At 44.3% G+C, this 24917-nt stretch overlaps 2 protein-coding genes across 7 annotated transcripts in view; one reads left to right on the forward strand and one right to left on the reverse strand.

Annotated features, from left to right (window-relative positions):
• Nucleotides 1-2775, forward strand: part of GRIN3A (glutamate ionotropic receptor NMDA type subunit 3A) — a 66651-nt gene extending 63876 nt beyond the window's left edge. Inside the window, exon 9 of one of the 3 annotated variants that reach the window (XR_010426317.1) lies at nt 1331-1381. Coding sequence is in view for 2 of the 3 variants with exons in the window: in XM_064640844.1 (XP_064496914.1) it covers nt 1331-1667 (337 nt within the window). In the remaining variant the exon portion in view is untranslated. Of the gene's footprint in view, nt 1-1330 lie in introns of all 3 variants that reach the window. The other 2 variants (XM_064640843.1, XM_064640844.1) reach the window with 2 other exon arrangements.
• Nucleotides 2776-4207: 1432 nt separating this feature from the next.
• RNF20 (ring finger protein 20) lies at nt 4208-24879 on the reverse strand. 4 transcript variants are annotated; one of them, XM_064640848.1, is made up of 21 exons: nt 24775-24879; nt 22552-22602; nt 21862-22033; nt 21592-21759; nt 21344-21491; nt 21014-21196; nt 19908-20026; nt 18949-19095; nt 18680-18757; nt 18238-18357; nt 16791-16970; nt 16496-16631; nt 15739-15860; nt 15017-15414; nt 14313-14430; nt 11352-11501; nt 10175-10387; nt 8194-8319; nt 7006-7146; nt 6581-6682; nt 4208-6370 (listed from the first exon to the last, which is right to left on the reverse strand). In XM_064640848.1, exons 3-21 carry the CDS (start codon nt 21988-21990, stop codon nt 6194-6196), a joined length of 2955 nt encoding a protein of 984 aa, XP_064496918.1. In that variant the 5' UTR covers nt 21991-22033; nt 22552-22602; nt 24775-24879; the 3' UTR covers nt 4208-6193. The 4 variants fall into 4 exon arrangements, with proteins under 4 accessions (XP_064496918.1, XP_064496916.1, XP_064496915.1 ...); XM_064640846.1 differs by having other exon boundaries at nt 21862-22032; nt 22550-22602; nt 24799-24868; XM_064640845.1 differs by having other exon boundaries at nt 21862-22032; nt 22550-22602; nt 24725-24837.
• Nucleotides 24880-24917: the final 38 nt, after the last annotated feature.

The raw sequence follows: 24917 nt of genomic DNA on the forward strand, positions 1-24917 counted from the left end.
TGAAGATACTTTGCCAGTTTCTACTTGCCAGGCTAATCCTGTTCCCTGTCTGAAACTTGCTTAAGAGGTACTTGTTTGCTTCATGTCTTTGGGAGATTAATTTGCACCACAAAACACACATCCAAGTTTAGCACAAGACTTGAGTCTTCTGGAGCCATGACGCAGGATGGGGCTGCTGCTCCTGCCTGAAACCCCCCCTCCTCCTTCTCTGCCATTCCATCTCTTTGAAAACATTTCCAACTTCCTTTTCTGGAGGCAAGTGAGAAAAGTAGTTACTCCCAGCTCCAGATTCCTCCTGAAACCAATTGTTTTCAGCAGCCCCAGTCCTGAAATGTTAACCTCCTTCCTTAACCTACTGATTGGTAGCTCACACTAATAGGTGTTTTGTCCCAGGATACCCACAGAAGACCCCTACTATGATGGAGCACTTTTAAACTTCAGAGTTTTAATCTCAGTTATAAAATGAATGCACACAGATCTATCCCAAAGGTAAAGCAGGTAGGAAAGCTAAGGTTCCTCTCCCACAACAGCAAACTCTGTGCTTCCGTATGTTCCAGTTGGAGAGTGGAGCCCACAGGGTGCTCCTTTGTTTGGGAAAGAACCTTGGGAAATGCACTGATTTGGGAGGATGGCAAAGTTCCCCCAAAATAAAAGGGAAAAAATTCTCTGGAATCATATTACAGAAATATTTCTGCAGATAAAAAATCGAAACACCTGCAGAAGTTCTCAAATTGAAATTTCTCCCCCAACATGACAATGCCAAAGTCTCTTGTTCTGTCAGGAAGTTCATGAACGTACCTGCAAGGTTTGGGTACAGCACGTCATTGTGTCCATCCTTAGAAGTGCAAATAGCTCTCCAAGACTTCAAATCCGAAGGGCACCCCTTCTCCTTCACCTCTCCACATCAACTCAAGACAGTCTCTTTCTTCCTCCATGCAAGCAAATGAGCACAGAGCACTAACATGCAAAGGACTAACACTGTAATAAACTTGGGCATTGCAACCACAAAATCTTTCACAAAGCTTTGAAGGACTTGCATTTTCCTGAGCTGGAGCTGAGAGGACTATGATTTCATAACTAATAAACAATTTTGGGGAAGATTTAGGGTTCTGTTCTAGTCTCTGCTGTAGTTTAATCACAAAAATTTGGTCATTTACTCTCATGATTTGTGCTTCACAAGAAAAGCCAATTCCAGGGATAAAGGGATAATATTTCCACGTAATACGTAACAGCAGCCTCATATTTTTGTAGTAGGATGGCTCACAGGGCAGGGCTGCACACACACAAGACCTGACTCTGATGTGGTATTAATCCCCATCTCTCTGTTCAGGTCCCACATAGGGAACAGCCAGCACACCGTGTGGAACACCGCCAATCTGCGCAACTGCCGCCAGAAAAAATACATCTGTAGGGACCAAGGGCAGAATGAAGTGACAATCCGCCAGCACCAGGACATCCCCTTGCCACAGGTGAGGAGGGAGGCCTCGGCTTCCTTAACCACCAATGGGAAAGCAGAGTCCCTCAACATTGCAAGGACCTCAGTGATGCAGGAGCTCACTGAGCTGGAGAAGCAGATCGAAATCATCAAGCAGGAGCTGCAGCTCGCCATGGACAGGAAATCAGAGCTGGAGGAGTATCAGAGGACAAACAGGACTGCAGAGCCCTAGGTCAGGACACCTGGGCCCTTCCACCTTTTCCTCCTCTTTTCCCCTATTCCTGTGTGAAATTTGTAACACACTTTTGTAATGCCAGAAAGGGGTGCAAAAATAAAGCAGGCAACGTGCTCTTCGTGGGAGCAGGATTCCAGCAGCCCACAGCCACTGCCACCCTCCTGAGTCCTCCTTTCACAGGAAGTTTCTCATTCTCCTGCAAAACACCAGCCATTCCCAAGGGACTGGAGAAAAAAGGAGCATCCGAACAGCAAGAGTTCCTCATTCCTCCACTTGACAGTACAGTGAGGTTCCCACCTTTTCAGCCCTTTCTGTGCATTAATTCAAAAAAAGACAAAAGGAAAAAAAAAGGGAGAAAATGTAAACTGCTCATTGGAAGCATGCCCCTTGTTGGTACATTTTTGTTGTGTTATCTGTGGGTTTAGTCTCTGTTCATGCAAAGGCTCCTCATGGATGCCTCATTATGCCAGGTGCTAGTTCTGTGTTGGCAGTCCCTCCCCTCCTGGCACAGAATCTCAAGACAAAATTCTTGGTGGCAAACCCAGTACACACCATTCCCTCAGCTCTGTCAGCACAAATGCAGATGTGGCTGCTCTGAGACTGTGGTGAAGGAACTCACCCAGCTTAAAAAATAACTTGGCAAAAACCAAACCACCACCTCCGTCTGCTTCCAAGCCCAGGCTTGGCTTCCACTGCACCCAAGGAGCAGCCATGCAAACAGCTGCACCAGCAGGTGTGAAGGGATGGATTCACAGTGGCACACAGCAAGGATATGGGGAAGAGAGGGGTGGCAGTACTGTAAATCAGTGTTTACCTCAAAATGTGAAGTGTTTTGCCATTGTGAAACTACTCCCTTAATATTCACTATCTTCAGCTGACAGTAGGGTTCTTTCTCACAGACGAGGTGACATAAAGGGGATCTTGTCCATTATTCATTTCATCAAAGTGAAAGGGAGGCACCAAAGCCTCCCTACAGATGAAGGAGAATGAGAGTTGTGGTTTCGAAGGCAATGTACCGGGCAGAGCCCTTGCCTACCCGGATGATGGGTAGAGGGGAAGGAAGGGTAAGCTGTTGAACATCTGAATAAATACTTCATCAACCCAGCTGATTCTGTCTTTTGAGTAGGATTTCTATCAATTCTTAAACACTGCTTCCCAACCCATCCTATATTACAGAGAAAAAGAATGTTTCGTAACACTGTCTGAATTAACTCTGGTCTCTGAGATACCTTTTACCCTCCCTTTGTCTCCAACCACCTGCATGAATGTTGCCCGGGGTGTTCTTGTCAGGCACAGTTTAAATGCCACAGGCAGATCTAAAACTGTATTTTGGGGTCTGAAAAAGACATTTTACCTTTTTGCACCTCTAACTTTTGAAAAACCCCTTGCAAATGAAAAGCTCTGCACGGACCACTAAAAGCTAATGACTAATTTGCCTCATCAAGAGTTCATATTTTATTCCCTGCTCAGTCCTTAGCCTCTGCTTTTGGGCAGCAGATGCATCTACTCCTTTTAATAGTCAGTAACACGGGAAAGAGAAATCAGAACGTAAAACAGGAAAGTGGGATCCACAGCCTTGCACATCTAAGAGACCTGGGATACCCCTGCTCTCCTTGCTCCTGACAAGCCAGATGGGCAAGCCACCGAGGTTGCTTTTGTTGCCTTCCCTTCCCCTCTTTTAGATATACAGCTTTATTAGGAAGAGCTTTTGATTTGTGTAGCATTTGGTACCTCACAACCTCCAATACCACTTGCCTAGAAGAGATGAACACTGCTCTCTTCTCCTAGTTAAAACACTAGGAAAAAAGGATTTCAGTATAATATTACAAGTATTTTTATCAAGTTTTTAATGTCTTTATCTCCACAGAATGAGCCCAGAAATAGATTTAAAAAAAAAAATTAACTGAAAATGTTAGTATCTTAAACAAAAATGTTTTGCTTCAAAGTTCCAACCTAAACACCCAATCCTGCAAAAACTGAGCCTTCATTTAAAACCAAAAATGTAAGTGTAAGAATGTTCACCACCTAATAATTAATGTTATGCAAATATCTTTTCTGCTGGGTGCCTGAGGGGCTGCTCCCATGTTAAATGCAGAATAGGGATTGCTCCAAATTACCGCAGCCATCAACTAGAACCTTTTAGGAGAAGATCTAATTATTGTTGCCCAACAGAGATGTATTTTGGCGTGTTATTTTCTTCAGTTATTGCACCAGCCTGATTCCCTAGAAGACAGAAAAGATTGCTGTAACTTTCCATGGATGTCAGTAACATGTCACAGGGGAGGATTTGCTGTGACAGAGGGTGCACTGGAGACTGGAGATGAGGCGTTTTCTTTGTCACCTGAGACACTGAATTTAGAAGGACTTTTGATAATACTTGTCACCCCTTTACTTCTTCAACCCTCACACTTCTAGTTCTGGTAAGCTTTTAATTATTTTAATTATTTCCACTCATTCTGGCAAACAGATCATCTAAAATTTTCAGTTTCTCAAAGTTTAAATTACCAGCAGAGAGAGAAATTCAGTGACTTCCAAAATGATCTTAAATTAAACTATTATTTTATTACAAACCAAACCACTAACATTTTTCTTGGTAAGGCAAGAGAAAACAGAAGTTTCCAAATCTCCTCTGTGAAATTAATCCAGATTGTTTCAAGTATCTGTTTCCTACCATGACCAGTGATCCCAACATGGCCAGCATACACACAAAAGTTTCGAGCTTTATTTCAGTGGAAAGGTGATGCAACTTTGTGACTGGGAGAGGAGCGACGGGCTTTGTTCAGGGGCTGTTTAGTTCAGATGGTTGTTCACAGCTGTAAAAGGAAGTCTGCTGTTGTAGCAAAGCTGTTTGAAGATTCAGTTTGTTGTTGAACCAGGTCCTGATTTTGATGAACAAACATTTGCACCTCACAATCTACAACAAGCATTAACACATGGCTCTTTCTCCAACTTGATGCCACAAACTGTAATCTAGGGAGCAACTTCCAGTGAAAGAGGAGAGGGTTCTACTGTCTTTTCTTCTAACAGCACTTACACCACACCAGAAGTTCTCAGCATCTCAGCTTCCCCTTGGAAAGGTAGGGCCACGTGTTCCTTCACTCTTTTCAGGGTTCATAATAATTTACAAGGTTTTATTCACATATTCTGAATGTTTTCAAAAAGATAATAATGCATACTGTAAGACACTCTGTCATTAATTAATTTTACTACTGTTTCTATTACTACTATTTTTATTACTACTGTTTCTCTTATTTCCTATAGTGAACACAGGAAGGTAGCACAGTTTTCATGGTTCAGGGAAGAGACACACACGAAACAAACTTCTTGAGAGGTGCACCTTCCAAGAAAATTAAGTTTACAGGAGAAACACTACACCCTGTGAAGGAATGTTGTAAATAAATTACTTTACATTTTGCTTTTAGGAGCAGACTTAAAATACAGCTCCAACTAGAGGGAGCATAGAGACTATAACTCATGCCACATCCTTTCTCAAAATTCCCAGCAGCCATGTCAAAATGGCTGCAGAAACAGTCCAGCATCTTGGCCCTTCTCTTGTGTCAGAAGTAAGATACTGGAGTTACATCCAAAAGGACAAAACTTGTTTTAGTCATGCATAATCTGAAGGCGGAGGAAGAAGAAGTTAATCTCTCTACTTGAGAAGCTTAAAACTTGTGAAAAATGTTTCCAATAACTGAACAAAGAACAGGAGACCAGGCAGATACTACCAGAGGCAAGAAAACCAGAAAAAAAAAACCAAACAACAACAAAAGCTTTAATTAGATTTTGTGCATAAACAGATTCATCTTTGTGGCAAAGCTGAAACAAAGGAACCCCTAAAAATCCTTATTTTATAAGGACAATGACAGTGATGCCTCAGCCTAGGGGAAGGTGCCTGTATCAACCAGGGTTCATCAGTGGAATGCTATTTTCTAAGATTCTCTGATGTCTTACCTTTCTCCTCCTCTGGATACTAAGATGTGTGTGTGCTTTTGGAGCTAGGGAGGATCTTTACTAATGCACCATCCCTAAGAGGTTCTTGCCCTGACTCAGGAAGATACATGCCTAAGGAGTGACTCCACTGAAGTCTAAAGATTCAGTTATCTGGTCTGTTAATTGGGAAACTATTCACTCTCAGAAGCACTACCATACCTTGATGGGATTTAATAACATCCAAAGCAAACTCCTTGTAATAATATAGGTCTCACTAATCTCTGCTGCACCACAGACAGCTTTCATCGCATCAAGGCAGGACTTCAGTCAGAGGTTCCCAGCTTAGCAGTGTGATAGTGACGGATGGAAAATTTCCTCTCAGGCACAAAATATCCAAAAAACCAAGAGCAAGAACAAAAGGAAAGGGGGCAAGAAAGGAACCAAGAACTGGAATCTGTTTCTTTCCATACCCTAAACACACTTCCCAGAAGACACTGCAGATCAGCTGACAGAAGCCATGACTGCCCTGTGGGTGGTGGCCACAGAAGGTGAGGGGAGACTGGGTGGTCAGCGTGAGCAGCAGCTTCCTAGGATCAGCCAATGTAGATCCTGTGGAAGTCGTTGGCCCCAAAGGCCGCGTTGCACTTGGGGCATTTGCGCTGCCGGGTGTCGTAGCGTGTCTTCACACACTCAAAGCAGAAGACGTGGAAGCACTTGGTGAGCACAGCGTCCTTCTTGCGCATGTTGCAGCACGGGCAGGTCAGACGGGCCTGCAACACATAAATGTTACTGTGAGGGCCCACTGTGGTCAATCAGAGGTGTTAAAAGATGTCTGGAGATGAAGGTCCCTCCATTCCTCAGAAGAAGAATATGGTTTCTTCAACCCCAGATAACGGACAAGAGATGCGAAATATTCAAAGCATATCTACAGAGCTTTTTGACTGAAGTAAAGAGGGAAATTAATAGACACAACTACTCACTTTGTAATCCTTGATTTCTTCCATTAGTATCTCATCACAGTTGGGAACCATGTCAGGCTTCTTTGTGGTCTCCAGCTTCCTGCGCAACCTAGAAATGTCCTCCTGCATAAAAACAAGAGACTAAGTGAGTGAGCAGCATATTCTCTGTCACAGCTTCTTCAGAGACAAAAGAGAACATGCCAACAGTGCACCTGGCTAAGTTGTGCCACCCATACTTTCATCCCCCATAATCCAACATTATCTGATGCCACAGGTATTGTCAGTTATCAGTGGAAAAACCTGAAAGAGCCAAGACCTGATGAAGCTGAAGTCAAAGTGAAACTGGACACAAAAATAGTGTAGTTGAAACCCACTCCAAGCTTGATGTCCAAGAAGATGGACACTAAAGCAGACAGATACTAAAGGATTGTGCACAGGGTATATACCTCAGCCCTTTTGAAGTTAAACATCTCTTTCTCTCTAGTTACTCTGTTTTCCACAATCTCCTCCTGGAAGTCATGTAACTTCTTCTGAGCCAGCTCTAACTGGGCTTTCAGATCATCTGCAAGCTGGGCTGCATCCATGGCCTGAAAAAGAAAACCCGTACAGAAGTACATGGAAACATGGAAAAATAGCTCTAGTGATTTCTAGTCCCTCTGCCTGGCAATTCAAGACTGCTCACAGAATACTACTCATGCTGATGGAGATCTGGTTTTGCAATCTCTTTCTAGTACTTCAAAGTGAAATAACTGGAATTATTCCCTAAGCATCACTTCAGTGGCAAAATACCTTATTATTAACAAGTTCAAATCATTTAGCTTCAAGATCCCTCTTCAGCAGAGCCAAACCCTATCACAATGCAAAGCATGTCTCTTAGAAAAACACTAATGACCACACAATTCTCTTCTTCATGTATTTTTAGCCTTCCAGCCTCCACATTTTCTCTATTGTTTAGAGGCAGTTGTATAGGTGAAGTAGATAGAAATTCAAGCAAGATAAGTGTTTTGAAGCATTTTCTCTTCACCAGTTCTCCTATAATCTTCTAACCAAGTTCCCTTAATACCACAGATTGTCATGTTAAGCACAAGTGACTGTGCTGAATTTCCCCCAGCTCCTCTTCATAGTGATATTTCTGCTTTCCTTTCTGCCTGTTTTAATGTCATTCCTGCATTTCTACTAAAACTATAAAAGCAAAGGCAGCATCAACCATGAGACTTTGTCTTATTTTACTGGTAACAGATCTACTTTATTGATCTTAGGCATTTGTTTAAAGTCTTAGCATTCCCCAGTCATATTCCCCCTTTATTTATCCCATCTTTTTCATAAAAGCTTTGACCCCAGTTAACTTTATCTGGCTGCTGCCTCTTCTTTCATGATAGGTTTCCTATAAAGGCATCTTACTTCAGCACCCTGATCAGCCTTTCACAGAAACATACATGACCTGCTCCTCTTTATCAAAGGAAACATCAGTCTACAGTACTTTAACCAGTGTTCTCTTCAAGACTCCTAAGCCTTCTGTCCAAAACCAGGGAATATCAGGTTCTGTAACAACAGTGAGAGCTGAGAGCCTGCTGCTATGCCTCCTGCAAGGCAACAGCTCCATCTTACAATCCAAGATGGAATCACTCACTCACCTTGCGTTTGTTCATTTCCAAGGCTTGCGTTCGCAGACCCAGCTCCTTCTCTCCTGTGCCAATACTGCTCTGCAGTAAGTGTTCCTTTTCCTCCAGCTTACGTACAACCTGCAGCTGGGCATCCACCTTGGAAAGCGGGAGAGAAGGTGCAGAAGGAATGAAAGGCACACTCTGTGGGTCTTCAGAGCTGCCATTAAAGCTGCATGTTAAAACTATCCCTGCCTCCCCAGCACAAAGGAGCATCAGCTTGCCTTTTTCTCACTGAACAGCAACCCAGTAGTCTAAGAGCTGTATCCAGATCTCTCTGGTGAGCACTTTAAAACTTAGCAGTCAAATATTTGCAATGAAGATGTTTTAATTTTCGAACAGTGGCTTAAAGAATTGCTGCAAGGCAGTGCATAGCTCCACTTTGGTTCCAAGGATGGCAGAATATAGAATCATAGAATGACTTGGATCGGAAGGAACCTTCATCCAGTTCCAACCCCCCTGCCACGGGCAGGGACACCTTCCACTAGACCAGGTTGCTCAAAGCCTCATCCAACCTGGCCTTGAGCACTTCCAGGGATGGAGCACCTACAACCTTTCTGGGAAACCTGTACCAGGGCCTCACCACCCTTTGTGCAAAGAATTTCTTCCTAATATCTAATCTAAACCTGCTTTCAGTTTAAAACCATTGTCCCTTGTCCTGTCACCATCTGCTCATAAAAAAAGTTGCTTTCCCTCTTTTTCTAAGCCACCTTCAAGTACTGGAAGGCCACAATGAGGTCTCCTCAGACCCTCTCCAAGCCTGTCCTCGTAGCAGAGGTGCTCATTCCCTCTGATCATATTTGTGGCCTCCTCTGGACTTGTTCCAACAGGTCCATGTCCTTCCTGTACTGAGGACACCGGAGCTGGAAGCAGCACTGCCGGTGGGGTCTCACGAGGGCAGAGCAGAGGGACAGAATCCCCTCCCTTGATCTGTTGCCCACGCTGCTTTTGATGCAGCCCAGGACACGTTTGGCTTTCTGGGCTGCCAGCACACACTGCCAGCCCATGTCCAGCTTTTCATCCACCAGAACCTCCAAGTCCTTCTCCGAAGGGCTGCTCTCAATGACTTCTTTCCCAGCCTGTACTTGTACTCATGTCTGAGATAGTTCTCATTGAACTACAGTTTCCAGCTTCTCCTGCTTGTTACCAATATATACGGGTATATGTAGAAGATACAGGCAGAAGTATCATTACAACATGAAAATGACTTCCCACTTTCCTTCTCCCATCTGTTCTCCATAGCAATGAACCTCTAGGACATTTCATGCTCCATACAGCAGTCTCAGTTTCTTACTGAGACGGGTCTCTCTGACGTCTGACACACCATTCCTAAGTTGATTAGGGGAGCATTCCCTCCTGTACTGATTTTGGTGAGGATACAGTTAATTCTCTTAACAGCAGCTCACATGCTGCTGTATTTTGCATTTGGGAGAAAAACAGTGTCAATAACTACTCTTTTAGCTCTTGCTGGGCAGTACTTACACAACATCAAGACCTTGTATGTCTCATGCCACCCACGAGCAAGTAGGCTGAGGGTGCACAAGCAGCTGGGATACCACATAGCCAGGTCAGCTGATCCACCTGACCCAAGGGGTATTCCATACCACATGATGCTGTGCTCAGCAATAAAAGCTGGTGGAAAGGAAGAAGCAGGAGGGTGTTCAGAGTTGCAGCATTTATTAAGTAACAATTATGTATGATGGATCCTTGCTCTCCTGGAGATGGCTAAACTCCTGCCTGCCATGGGAAGTGCTGAATTAATTCACTTGTGCTTTGCTTGTGTGCACATTTCCTGTAATTGCTGAACTGCGTTTATCTCAGCTCACTCATTTTCTCACTTTTGCCTTTCTGATTCTCTCCCCTGACCCAGTCTGGAGCTGGCTACCAGAGATAACCAACACCACCTCCACCTTTCCCCACCAGTCCTGTTGTCCTCTCTCTTTTCCAAGGTTACCTGTGTCTTCAGTGTCAAAACTTGGTCTGCCAGCTCCTCCTTCTCCTCTTTCAGGAGCTTGTGGATCTGGTTGGACTTGATGCGTTCTGACATCAGCTTGAAGTTGGCATCATCCTTCTCCCGCAGCTGTTGCATCAGGCGGATGTTCTGCTCTTGCATGTCTTCAAAGGCTTGGCCTGTGACATCCATTTCTGACAGCAAGGCCTCCTCCTCCTGCAAAACAATCACAGGCTCTGGCAATACTGTCTCCTGTACCCTCTGTTGTGACCCTGAACATTTTACTCAGACACTAAACCTAGCACAGATGAAGGAAGATGTCTCAGTATCAAAGAACAGTATCTTCCCAGCAACCAAAAGAAAGTGCTCTCTAGAAATCTGCACCACAGTGGAGATACTCTGATTTTGAAGGTGTAGAAAAGTGATGGTCAGCTGTACAAGCATTCAGAGACTGTGGCTTGTCTGCTGGCAGAATCAGCTGTGGCACAGTCATTACCAGAGCTGGGCAGAAACCAACTCTCAACTTCCAGCAGCTACCTGGACAGCTGTCAGTTACACCAGGCCAGGGATTCTACATGTGGACAGCTCGGCAGCATCCAGCTAACACACTGCCAAGCCCCTTTGACTCACTTCGACCTCTTCAACATTAAAGGAGTAAGTGACAAGGCAGAGCAGTTCTGTTCTATAGTTAAAAGAATCTGAATTCTAAAAAAGTACATGTCAAGTCATTGGCTTGCCTCTCTGCTAATGAGGTGGTCCTGCTCTCTCACTGGATTAAGCCCTTTTTTGTAGAAGAGGGTATGTACCAGTACCATGCAAACATACTCACTATATGAACTTGTACAGATAATAACTTTCACAAAGAAATTTAAACCTCCTCCCCTAGTGGCTGATTCAGCCATTTCTCCTCTGTGGTCTTCACCAAGGCCACAGGTTTAATTGCTACCAAACATTCCCCCCATCACCTGCCATGAGATTTGTGACACTCTCCAGTTGTGGGGTTTTTGATAGCTGTTGGTGGGTTTTCTCCGTGTTCATTTTTTCCCCTTTGATAAACAAGGACCAGACTCGCATCTCTGGCCCATACAGATATCTCTCAGATAATCTTCCTGGCTGCAACCCGAAGGCAGTTCCTTCACAGGTGTTCCATCCAGAACAGAACTCATCAGGAACTTCTCACCTGCTTAGCCATGGCTAGTTTCTTCTGTAAATACTCAATTTGTTCTTCCACTGCTCGGATCTTGCGGAGGGCATCCTCATCAGCCATCTTTTTGCTCTCCTTTTTCTCCTTGTCTTCCAATTCTTTCACCCTCTGCCTTAGTTCTTCCAGCTACAAGGATAAACCACAAATGACATGAGGATGCAGCCTGAACATTGTTAAGTGCCTGTTTTCCCCACAAATTCTCTGAAACACTGAAGAAACTACCTTAAAAGTATGGGAAAAGAAAGCCCATTCTATTTTGACAGGACAGAGTGTTACTGGCAGATGAACCACTGAGACAGGCTGTAAGCCTAAGATCTTGATTTCAAAACCTTTGAAAATTCCGTAGAATCTTTTATCACAGTAGGAACATCAGTCTCTTGCAGTTTTATATGTAAGAGTATATGGATAGAGAGCATTTGCTCCTTTAAGGGCATCCAGTCAAGGACCTGCTTCAATATAGACAGAGATAATAACAAAGAAGTAAAACAAAACATAGAGACACAAAACTGGAAGACAAATGGTAAAGGAGGCAGTTGATGCCCTAGGATTTTTAGCCTTTCGTAGATTTTAATGTAGCTGTATTGTCTATCAAGCTTTAGTAGTTAACACTAACCAAACCCTATTCCCCTATTTCATATCGAGTTTTCTAAATTCTTTAGGTTTGTTTAGGCTCCTTTTCAAGGCATGACTATAGTAGACACATTCTGTTTATGAACATTGGCACCCCAGGCCTGAACAACAAGATACCATCACAGTCAAAGCAATCTTCAAGCCCGGAACCTTGGAGAATCTCCAAAGACAGTACGTGCTGTAAAGAAGAGGAAGATTAGGAAGAAAGGGGTCTTAGGACTCCTCGACTCAATTTCGGAGAGGCGTGCCAGGGGGCAGATTTGGGGAGGATCTGAGGGGGTTGGATTGGATGGATATTATCCATCCAGGATTGGATGGATAATACTATAAAATTGTGGAACTCCTGGACACGGGCGCGAGTCTTTTTGCACTCCTTGCGCCAAAAGGCCTTCATTAAAGAGCTATTCTCCATCGTACCTACACTTGTGAGTTTTTTTCTGCTCCCAATTTTAAGGCAACACAGTGATAACCTGGTGTCCTAGTTAGAACAGCTGGGACCGATTCATCACTGGATGGGTGTAGCCCAAAACCGTGTATTCTATGGCCCTCCATGCCATTTCCCAGAAACTGTTGTCGGGGAGGGGCTGCGAGGTGGGGGGATGTCCCTGTCCTCATACCCTTTTATAGAATTCCCCGCTCTGAGCATCCTCATACCCTTTTATAGAATTCCCCGCTCTGAGCATCCTCATACCCTTTTATAGAATTCCCCGCTCTGAGGGAAGGACTGGGCATCCTTTTATGGAATTCCCAGCTCTGAGGGAAGGACTGACCATTCCTTTTATGGAATTCCCCGCTCTGAGGGAAGGACTGACCATTCCTGCCTGAACTGGAGAATATATAAACCTGGAGTTTCGGAACCTTTTCACCACTCGTGGGATCCAGAGGAAGACTGCAGCTCACCGCTCTCAAACAGACTGAGACCACCACCCTCCACTGGACTGCAATCACCGCTTTTGACCAGACTGCAACAGCTCTCCCACCAGCAGGTTTTTCCCCCCCTCTCCCTTTACTTTGGACTTGGGGGGGGGCAAGGAACACCACTTTGTTCATGCCGCAGGGTGCTGGTTATACATTTGGGTTTGTGGGTTAAGACCAATTGTTTGTCTGTATAATTGTACTTATTGTACTATTTTAATAAATTGTTATTCTGACTTATAATCTCTCTTTTGAGTTGAGTTCATTTCCCCTGCTGGTTAACTTTTAAACCAGCACACCTGGACAGTCACACCAAGTGATGAGGGCATTGAGACTGTGAGAATGTTTATTCCAACAAAGTTATGGGAGTGGGAGAATGAGGAAACTAAAAACAAAATTTGTAGAGAGACAGACATGAAAAACAAACATGGACACAAATAGATGAAGGAAACTTCCCCAGTCACAACACTTGATAAGCTTCCAAGAAAATACAGGCAGCACTTCCAGGAAGATCAACCTGGACTTTGCAACTGGTAAAACTATAAAACAGGAGTGGATCCTGAATTGTGAGGGCTGTGGGAATTGACAGAGCTGTGCAAACCCAGAAGTTGATGTGCCAGGAAAGGAAGAGCAAGGATGAACAAAGTGGGGTTAGACAGAGAAGGGTATAAAAGGAGCCAATCACATGTAAAATGTGGGCGGTCAGTGCACACCTGTCTGGCTAAGCCCTGCCCATGACCACTGCAGCCTGTCCTGTCTTATCTTCTTGTATCTTTATATTAGATATTTTCTTAACTATCTTTGTGTAATCTATCTCTTTACCTCATGTACATGTGTGCTGCACAGAGTAAGTGCTAGCTATAGGTGAGACCTGTTTGTGAAGGTAAAAGGGGCCTGGAACCACAGGGGTACCAAACACACAGAGGAGTGTGCTGGTACTTGTATGTGCCTGTGAACCTGGAGACTGGTGTGTGCATGTGCCTGCACTTGTGACATTCTGCATGTACCAGCTGAATAGGAAGGGACTGGTCTATGCTTTCGTTTCATGAGTCCTATATGCACATGCTGTTGAAGGAAGCATCTGGTCTGTGACAGTCTGACTGGTTGTGTATCTCTGGGATGTGTGCTCATCTCCACTAACAGCTGAATCTGCAACTGAGAAAGTGGAACCATTTGTTTCAGCCAGAGCAAAGGGATCATCCTTTCCCAGAAGAGAATGTCCCAAAATCTTTCTGTTCGTATCCAGACCACTCCAAACTCCCTTCTAATTGATAAAGCTGAGAAGACAAATAATCATCAGTTTTGAAGAGCGAAACAACACAGTTCTGGTGCAGAGAAAAGATGTTTTAAATAACACATTAAAGAGCAAAAGGGAAGAGAAATTAGATTTACCTCAGCTTTTGCCTTCTTCTCAGCTGCCATCAGCTGCACTTTGTCTCTCTGCTCTTTGGGGGCAGAGCGGTACATGTCGAGCAACAGCTTCATCTCCTTCTGGCTCTCCTGGGCCTTCCTGGAGACAGGGAGACAGACTGTGAGAACATGGCAGGAACCCCACCCTGTTACATAGCCAGCAGGAGATTCTGAGCAATATTCTCTCCATCTCCCATGTGGATATGGAGTCCTCCTTGGCTCATCTTATCACAGTAACATAAAACAGCCAAGGAGTACAGGCTCAAAAAGAAACATGTTCAGGCACATGGGCTGAAAAGCCAAGAAAAGTGGGGTGGAGAGGAAATATGTACCCTAATAGTGAGCTACAAAACTATCCACCTCTGCTCTGGTAAGGATCCAGGAGAGGGAAGGCTGCTGTGTTCTTTATTAATAACCTGCTGCTGTAAAGTTTTACACAACTGTTATGACAGCAACAAATAAATATTATTTCATCCATATCACGAAGTCTGTTTTGGTAACTCATGTTGTAGGCTGTTGTAAAAGAAATGTAACTACATTGACCAGATCACAATCAGATATGGAGGGTGCTAGGAAACTCCTCCATTTCAGTGACACTAATCTCGTAAGAGCAAGCCACGTGTCTCACACAAACACCCCTGTTTGGGCACTGCTCAAGCAGGAAAGGAAGGGACAACAACTCTTACTTGAGCTCAGCCTTCAGCTGCTTGATCACTTCAGCCTCCTTCTTTCTTCCATCTTCATGCTTCCCCTTCTCCTTCTCTTTGGATTCTCTCTCCTTCTCAGATTCCTTCTGCTTCTGTTTTTCCCGCTCTCGTTCCTTTTCCTTTTCTTTCTCTTTTTCTCGCTCTCTCTCTTTCTCCTTTTCCTTCTCTCGTTCCCTCTCCCTTTCCCGTCTCTCTCGCTCCCGTTCCTCTTCATCTCGCCTGGCCTTCATTTCATTTACATCTTCAGCAGCAGCCTTGGGGACAGACACTTGGACAGAAGGATCCTCAGGTTCCTGCTTAATCTCTGGAGGTTCCTCCTTTGTGTCTTCAGTGCTGGACTGGGCCTGTAAGAGAGCACTGCCACTGCGAGAGCGGATCTATTGTGGAACAGCAAGAAAGATGACACAGAAGAACACAAACCATTAAGTTCTTAGCCAGAAATCTACCTTTTCCCTTGTCTCCCCAGATCCATGATTCCATGCCCCCTTTGTACCTGCTATTGCTTTTCAAGGAGCACTACACAGCTACAAAGGAATACCGTTCATCTGATAAAAGGAGGCAGAAGAGTGTAGGGCTCCACCGAAAATCACACTGCATCCTGCACGCCTGATCAGAAAGGCTGATATTGCAGGCAAGGGTGACAGCATTCCTCCTCCTCCTAAGCACTTCCTCCTCTTTTCTGACATTCCCTGCTGTGATACCTTGCTCAAATCAGACTGGGCCTCCCTCAGCTTGCGCTTGTATCTCAACACCTCTCCCTTCAGCTGGTGGTTGTGATTTTGGAGGCTGCTGATGAGATGACGCATCTCTCGGTTAATTGGACCTACAAAAACAGAAACAAAACTGTAACAAACCACACTTTGGTCAACCCCCTGCAAGGACTTTCATTGACATGGAAAACAAGCTAAGTGTCAGTGACAAAGAACCAAAATAAGACTTAGCGTTCTGCCACACAACGGAGCAACACGACACATTTGCAGAAAAGAGTCATGCACAGTCCTAATTTCCCATTAACATTACTTTTTTCCCTATGATCCTAAGGAAACGTCATGCTACAAAAAACCTCTATGATTTAAATGGTATTTTAGAAATAACTTCTTTATTTCCTCTGGTGATATTTGAAAATTACTGCTTTCCTATCTAGGTTGTCATTCCACACTTGTAAATGAATCTTCCCCCTTCCAAGTAATTTTTAATAATGCAAAATACCCTGTCATAAACCAAGTTATTAGCAAAATATATGTATTATTGAGCATGTAAATGGAAGTCAGATAACATGGAACTGGCCTCCCAATAAAACACAGGAAGAGCTTTGTTTTTAGAGATAAAGAGACATGCCAGAACAAGTATTTGACAATAACAAAGAATCAACCCAGGTGTTTTATTGCAGTGTAGCCTCTAACGGGCATTGGGGGGCAGGTGGTATTTGTTTTTAGGCACAGCAGAACAACACCATACCTGCTTGCTCATTGGCAGCAAGGGTCTGCTCAAATTCTATCCTCAACATCTCGTATTCTTTGCGGACTTGTGCCAAGGTGTCCTCCAGCTGAATCACCTCCGTGCGCAGCTTCTTGTGCAGGCTGACCTCATCCCTCTGAGGAGTGAAAAGGGAACAGACTAATGCTTTGAACCTGCTTTGAACATGAAGTACCAGAAAAGACTGAATTATTGCTGGAAACGTAAATTTCCTGAGCTTTCCCAGAGCCACTCAGAGCCAGCAGTGCTCCCTGGTCTGGTGAAGCAGACATGTTACCTCAATGAGCTCCACCTGGCGCTGGTGTGTGGCACGGGTGCCATGGAGCAGGGTGCGGGCCTCATCCAGATGTGCCTTCAGCTGGAGACTCTCGTTATACAGAACAGAAAACTGGGATTGCATGCAGCGGTACTCCGGGGTCTCCTTCACAGCCTCTTCTACTGCACGTCGCAGCTCAACCTAGCAGGGACACAGGAAAATGCCACAAAAATTATCCCCTTGCCTTTGGCTTTTATTTAACAAGATAGGAGAACAGCGAATCAAGCTGCCACAAGAAAAGACTAACGTAGAACTTCAACAGCATTGCTGTGCAGTAGGTGCAAGTAAGATGCTTCAGTATCAATTTTAAAAGTCTATGCTTTCTCTGTGTCCATCACGCTATTTCTCTTGCACAGTCACATGACAAAATTTTTCACCCTTGGATTCTGAAATAGTTTCTTTCAAAGACATGAACTTGGAAAACATAATACACATTTTCAAGTGATTTACTGTAAACCATAATCACCTAAATCAATAATGATGGACACACAGAAAAGTATGACAGACTAGAGAAAACCTATGTGCCAGTAGGCATTATGTTAGCCTGTTACCAAGTAAGACATGGTGACTGAAAGGAAGAGAAATGAGAAAAAAAGCAGGTACAGAATCTGAATTTTCCTTACAAAAAAAAGTTAGTGAATGATTGTGACTGCCAGCAGTGAAACAGACATATATATAGATGCATACACACCTTAATACTACTGAAGAGAAAAAAAGAAGCTGTAAACTGAAGAGTAGTTCTCTCAAAACAAACTCATGTGGATAAACAGCATTTAGAGGTGCCTCAAGATAGTCCTTGGAACCAGATGTCTTAAACTTAGGTTATCAGGTCAGACATTTTTGTAACAGGCTAACAGATCTACTGACCACTAAGATGACATCTGGATTATTCCCTCCATCATATACTTATCTACTACAGAGTCATAGCTTTTTGTGTTACCACCATTAAAACACCAGAAACTCATATGCTGTTTTCCATTCTCCCACAATCCAAAAGACAAAAATTCATCGACTCTTTCAAGAGCCTCTTTCTCCTACACAAGGTTCCCCGATTTTTTCATTTGTCTGGTTCCTCTTGTACAGGGTATGGGGAAGGTGGAAGAGGAGTCAATACTTGTAATGAGGTGAAAGCAGTTCTAATTAGACATCATTAAAATGTCCAGAATGGAACACAGGAAGGAAAACATTCTAATTTCCAACAATGACCACACGGTGTCACTAACACAATGAATTGCAAGGGTTAAGTCCCAATCTTGCTAATTGTACCTTGTATGAAGTTTAACATCACTGATAGAGCAAGCACAGAACAGAATAGTGCTAGCGAGGTTTTCTGGACACAGCCCAGCAAAACAAAGGACAGCCCAAAACAAAAAACACCTTCATCCTCAAACAGTTACAGATATCTCACCTGGAGTTTTTCATTCTGTGTTGTTACTTCCTCAAGATCCTGGCGTAGTTCCTCCAATTCATTGAGGCGATTCCCAGCAAGTTCTTTATTCTCTTCCAGCTCTGCATTCATCTCCTCAAACTGTTGGGGATAAATTGCTTGTAAATCCTACTGTTAATGTCTCTCCTGAAGGTACTAATGAAGTAACTCTTTATGCAGTAACAGAAATTACAGACTAAACAGTCAGGTAACGTTACCAAGTCAAAGTCTACTTCCATCCGGTCTGTTTCTTAAGCAGGAAACTTGTATACAGACAAAATGGTTTGCCCAGAGTAACCCACATCTGTGGCAAAGGATCTAAAATTATCTAAAATAAGTATGTAAATTCTGTTCCAATCTATGACCCCACGCACAAGCTCTCCTTTATTCTTCCCCTTGCCTGCAACCAAGCCCCTGACATTACCTTGCGGGCATTAATGGTGATTGTGCCCCCATAGAGGCTGCTCCCAGCTCCATACACCTTGTAGCCTTTGGAATTTACCTGCAAAAAAAGCAGTAGATTTCATCAAGACCCAGTTAAGTATTAGCAAGACTGCCGATACAGCAAATCCAAGACCAAAGATGGTATACTGCAGATTCTCAGTTCTCACAGTGAAGTACCATGAGGTGGTGTCACACATCCCAAAACTGCACCCATTTCTCCGGTTTCCTGGCAAAGAGGGCAGTACTTACTCGTTCCAGAACATCTGCTAAGTGGCGGTTGAGCCTCTGCTCCCTCTTGCGTATCTTGTCAATGTCCCACTGAAGGTCATCAATCATCGTCTCCAGAACAGACACCCGGGATTCTGCTGTCTCCACTCTCTCTTGCAGCTTGGAGAACTGTAATCAGAAGTGTGTTTCAGCCAGCAGACTGAATAAAATCAACTTTTCCTGAGGCTGCTCACTAATAGTTTTTCTCTTAGTTCATCATGTCCTTTCCATTTTATGCTGTGGTGACAGACTCCATGAACGCTCCTGAATTTTACTCTGCCTGAATCCCAAGACAGTAACAAAAATAAGACAAAACTGAAAATGAAGAAAGAGCAAGAAACTGGTAATATCTGGCAAAACACAGAGGCAGCCATCTCAGCTTAATCAAAGGCTTTGTTTTCAATCTTTTCAATCCATATGTTCATTTACCCTACAGACCATATAAATGCTCAGTGGTCTAACACTGACCAAGATCAGTGGTAACACAATTTTTAAAGGAACTGAAGCCTCCAAAACAAATAGTGCCAATAATTTGAATCCGTTAGTGACTGGGATCATCTTGTCATTGATTTCATTACACTTTCATACACAATGCGGAGGAACTAAGGAATTTAGAATTACGGAGATGTCACGTCAAGTGTCTTAGGTGTTTACACAAGCCCTTTGCATCACCTTTCCATTTGCTCTGCTCTGCTCTCTTCTAATATTGAATCCATTCAACTCATTGATTTGGTTATACTCTTCCCTATGGTCATGTAACAAGCAAATCGATCTGAATGATACAGAAAATCTATGTACAGTTCTCCACTACAATAACCCTTCTCGCAACTTTCCAACTGCGCTGCTCCTGTCCCTCTCCAAGGAAGTAACCTGCTTTCCAGACTATGGTGACCACAAATTATGATAAGCAGGACCCCAAAGCAGATTTGTCTTCTTTATACCTCCTGAGACATGATCCGGTGCTTCTCCTGAAGAACATCAGCCAGTTCCTGCAGCCGTCCATTTTCATGTGACAGGTAGGTGTTAAGCTCCAGTACTGCTTCTTCCATCAATGAAACATCTGAAAGATAGGCAACAAAAAGTAAATTAACGGAAATCAAGGAAGATTGGTTTTAATTCTTAAAGAGCAAAGAGAGAAAGAAGAAAACAGAAAAGGAAATTTCTGGTTTTGTGTTTACTCTTTTGTTTTTATCTCTCCCACAGGGGGTTCCCAAGGGCCTGATCTCCATCAGAGAGCTTTGACAGTTTACAGCTAAGGACAGTAGCACTCCCCTGCAACAACGCCAGACTTGTCAGAACTCCTTTATCAGAGCACAAAGAATACTCTGGACAGAAGGCAAACCATGGATGAGCTGATATTCCACCCAAGTTTTCACTCAAAAGCTTAAAATTTTACCCTTAAGCTAATGCTTTTTAGACAGCCATCTGAGTGTAAAGTGAATCTGCTACATTGATTTTTAGAGTCTAGTCATTTGGCTTTTTTCTGCAGAACTCTACTTTGTGTTTAAAACTGACAGCTACACCAAGATATTAGATGGGCACCATTTTGCTCAAAACTCAGTGGAAACTGAGTTTTTATATATATATATATAAAATATATATATAAAACTATACCTTTTACTAAACTGCCAGTGAGAAGGAGCCCAACAGCAGTCTGCAATGATGATTTCACTTCTTCACTTGTAAGCATGAAGCCTGTTACATGATGGCTGAGGACAGCAGGGTGATAAGGTTCAACTGCAATCTGTAACTTCCCAGGTGCATGAACACCTGGCAGAACTAACACTATACGGGTAGAAACAAGCTTTTTCTTAGCCCAACCCAATAGGCAGAGCTCTCAGCATTCAAATTCACAGGTAGTTACAATACACTTCTAGCATATAGTCCTTTATTAGAGCTTTTTATAATGAGTTCAGAATGCCAGGCCAATTTATTTTGGAAAATAAACAAGCATGAAACAGACTAGGCCTTAATGTGCACAATGTAGTATCAGCTCTAAGGTGGGGGTTAGATGAGTGTTCTTGAAAACCTGTAATCTTGGTCATACCTCCACTGTTCAGCTTGTGAGACAGAACATCTACTTTCTCCTGCAGCTTGTCGTACATTGTCACAATCTGGGCAACAGCACGACGAGAAGACTCTACACGCTCCTGCAGCTGGGATTCTATCTCCTCACTGGTGCTGCTGGCCAGAGTGGCCAGGAAGGAGAATGCCGGCTCCAGTCCTTCCCCTGGGAACAGAAGGAGGCACTAGAAGGTAAATGTTATCTAGCAAATAACATATAACACATAATCTCCACAATCACAAAAGAGAGCCTCTGTCACCCTTTAGAAAGGGACATCAGCATTGTCCCACTGTCTCCAGACAGGTGTCTCACCTCGCTCCCTCTCATCTTTGCGCTCCTGGTTACTGTCAGAGTCTGGTTCAGGTTCTGGTACCACCAGCGCTTTTCTTTCAGACAAAAGGTCTCCAAGACCTTGGTCCAGATCGAAGCGTTTAAGGATGATGCGGATATTTTCATCAAACTGAACGATGGGACAGGCAAGGTAAGACAGAGAATGGATGTGAATAAAAGCAGTGCAATGGTACAGAAAAGAACAGTGTATAAAAAAGCAGCAAACCAACCTGATTCCAGTATCGGTTGATGATCAGCAGAGATGCATCATCAGTGGCCTGCCGGCGCTCCAGCTTCTCTATGTGCTCCCGCAGCTCATCCTCGATGGCCTGACGCTGGTCCAGCATCTCTGCGAGTTTCCGGTTCTTGGTTTGCAGAGTCCGGATGTCCAGGTCCTCCTGTGCAGGGAAACGTGGCGCACAAGACACATCACAGACACATTTTTGTTTCCAGATGAAAAAGAGCAAGAGATTGAGTGGGGGTGTGCAAGAAGGACGTACTGTTGAGGAAACACCACCAAGCTTGATGGTCTCCACCGTGGTCCCTGAATCTTCAACCCTCGCCTTCTTCTCCGGAGGGACAGAAGGGCCAGGCTCTGCAGTTGCCCGTTTATTGCCAATTCCAGACATGGTAGCTGAAGCAAACAGGTTCCCACCTTCTCCAAATTCTTCCTGAATATGAAAGAACACTATTGAAAAAATCCCAAACACACACACATCCAATCAACTCGATTTGGGATTTTTAACAGACCAATCCATTACGGTAACAAGATGCGCAACACAGAACAGATCACGTAACTCTAATGATTTTGGAAAATACTTTAGGAAAGGAATGGGTTAAAAGTGGAAGACAGGTGAGGAGGACTGTAGATCACTCGAGAGACCCTGTAGCTGGGAATAAGCCTTGACAGGGTGGTGATCCTCTGGCATGGACCGAGTTTAACAGTGCCACGTCCAGGTGAGGGTATCTTGTGTCCAGGTGTTGCTTTGCAGATCCCAAGGTTATCAAGGTAAAGGAAATAAATTTACTCTTTGTGTTCTTGCTGTGAGTTTTTGCCTGCCTGTGTTGACTTGCACATTCTGACCAAACATTAAATGGTGAAAGACACCACTAGGATCAGCACTACAAACAGCAAGTTCAAGGGGAAAAAAATCCACTGTTCTGTAATGTTAAATGGAAGCACTGTACCTTTATCACTGTCTTTGGAAAAAAATCTTCATGTAGGTTCAGTTGCTGCTTTTCTGTATTAACAAAAAGTATCAAGGTTAGATTTTAACAAACTGCTGAGACTCTGTATATGTGGCACCAAGTTCACCAAGTTCTCACCTTGGAGATAAGCCCTGTACTTACAAATCTTATAAATCCTACGGAACTGAAAAACAACTCCCAGTCAAGGCTTGTAAAGACCCATTTCAAGAGCTTTCCTGTCTATCGGGAGATGCAGACACATTTGAAGAGAATCTATCCCTAAATTAACACACTCTGAAAAGCTCTGGACTAGTTAGAGAATCCCAGAACAGCTCAGGCTGGGAGGAATGTCTGGAGGTCACCTGCCCAGTGCTCCTGAAGGAAGTAAGGTCAGTCAAAGCAGGTTGCCAAGGGCCTTGTCCAGGCGGCCTGAGTATCTCCAGGCACAGAAACTCAGCAATGTCTCTGGGCAGCCTATCCTAGCTGAATTACAAGGGCACTGGAGAGGGTGGGGTAACAGCAGTCACTAAAAACATCTCATCTACTACCAGTCAGTCCAGCAAGCCACTAGTGACCAGTGCTTTTCCTATTTTTTGTCCACAGACAAAGTATCCCTTCCATTGCCTCCTGACACCAACCCTCAAAGCTCCAGTTCCCCCTCTCCCCACTTCCTCACACACTGTACAGCACAATCCAACCCACTGACTTTTTATTGCCACAGACCCTCTCTCTCACAGAATCCTTTAGATTGGAAAAGATCTCTGAGATCAACAAGTCCAACCTTGACTGATCATCACTTTTTCAGCTACACTATGGCACTAAGTGCCACATCCAGTCTTTCCCTGAATACCTCCAGGGATGGTGACTTCACCACCACCCTGAGCAGCCCATTCCAATGCTTAACAAGCCCTTCTGCTGCTCACACACACAGAAGAGGTAAAGAACTCTAAGGAGGGATGTACCCTTTTTTAAATGTCACATTTATTTCCTTTTTGATACAGAAGAGCTGTTCTGCTCTGCAAACTAACTGACAAAATAAGCTTTATTTTGATTCTTACATTGTACTTAAAAAAAAAAGGATTTCTGATGACAAGCCCTACAAATTGAAACTCAAATTAGATTTTCTCTTCTCACATACTACCATTTTACACTAAATCTGAAAACCTCAAGGTTTTATTACTTCTGCTACCACCAGCTCTTGCTGCTATAGTACAGAAACTCTATCACATACATATAAAACCTGATGTACAGACACAGAATCACAGAACTAAAAGCACTGGGCACATGTAAAAGCTGCCATTTGAGTTTATACTCCCCAGCAGGAACTCCAGTCAAGCAATGTTCTGTCCACAAGCCTAAAGGGGACTTGTCCGTAGCCTCCAGGTCCGGCTCAGTAGGAATATCTTAAGGATGGAAGGAGAAAGGGGAAAAACAGCCAACTCCATTGCAAGATCAAATGTAGAGCTCCTTAAAATAACACCTATTTTAAATTTCCGTTCTTTGGGAACTCAACCTTTTCTCTCAGTCACAGGCTATCCACATTATTCCCTCCCCAGACGGACCACACTGATTTATTACAGAGGGACTGTCCTCCTGGCATTCCCCTCCCCTACCACCGGCCTGTTGTGGAAGAGAGATGCGAGAGCTGGGGCTGTTTAGTCTAGAGAGGGGAAGACTGAGAGGGGATCTCTCTAGTGCCAAGAGGATGGTGCCAGACTCTTTTCGATGATGCCTAGCGACAGGATGAGGAGCAATGGTCATAAACTAAAACACAGGAATTTCCACTCAACATGAGAAAGAACTTCCTTCCATTGACGGTAGCAGAGCATAGAATGGGCTGCCCTGGGAGGGCATGGACTCTCCCTCTCTGGAGATATCCCAAACCCACCTGGACGTGTTCCTGTGTCACCTGCTCCAGGTGATCTTGCCTTGGCAGGGGTGATCTCCAGAGGTCCCTTCCAACCCTAAAAATTCCATTATTCGAGTTCCCACATGCCCTAGCCGCTCCTACACCCCCGCCGCCCTCCTCCAGTCCGTGGGGACCCCCGCGGTCCTGCCGCTGCCCCCGGGAGCCTCCCAGCCCGTCAGACGCACACCCCCCAGTCCCGTCCCTCCCTCCATGGGCGCATGGCGTCTCCACCACCGAGCCACTGCCCCTTTCCCCCGCACTGCCACCTCCCGGCTCTCCTCGGACCCCGGCTCGGATCCCGGCCCGCCCTACAGACCCGCCGCAGCACCGCCGCCACCACCTCCTCAAGCCATCCCGCCGGCAATGGCCGCCGCCGACCGCCCCTTCCGGCCGCCATTTCGCCCTCACGCGTCATGGAGGCGCCGCTTTGCCCTCGTCCGACATGGCCGCCGTTGCCAT

The sequence above is a fragment of the Pseudopipra pipra genome, chromosome Z, assembly GCF_036250125.1.
Source record: "Pseudopipra pipra isolate bDixPip1 chromosome Z, bDixPip1.hap1, whole genome shotgun sequence".
NCBI lineage: Eukaryota > Metazoa > Chordata > Aves > Passeriformes > Pipridae > Pseudopipra > Pseudopipra pipra.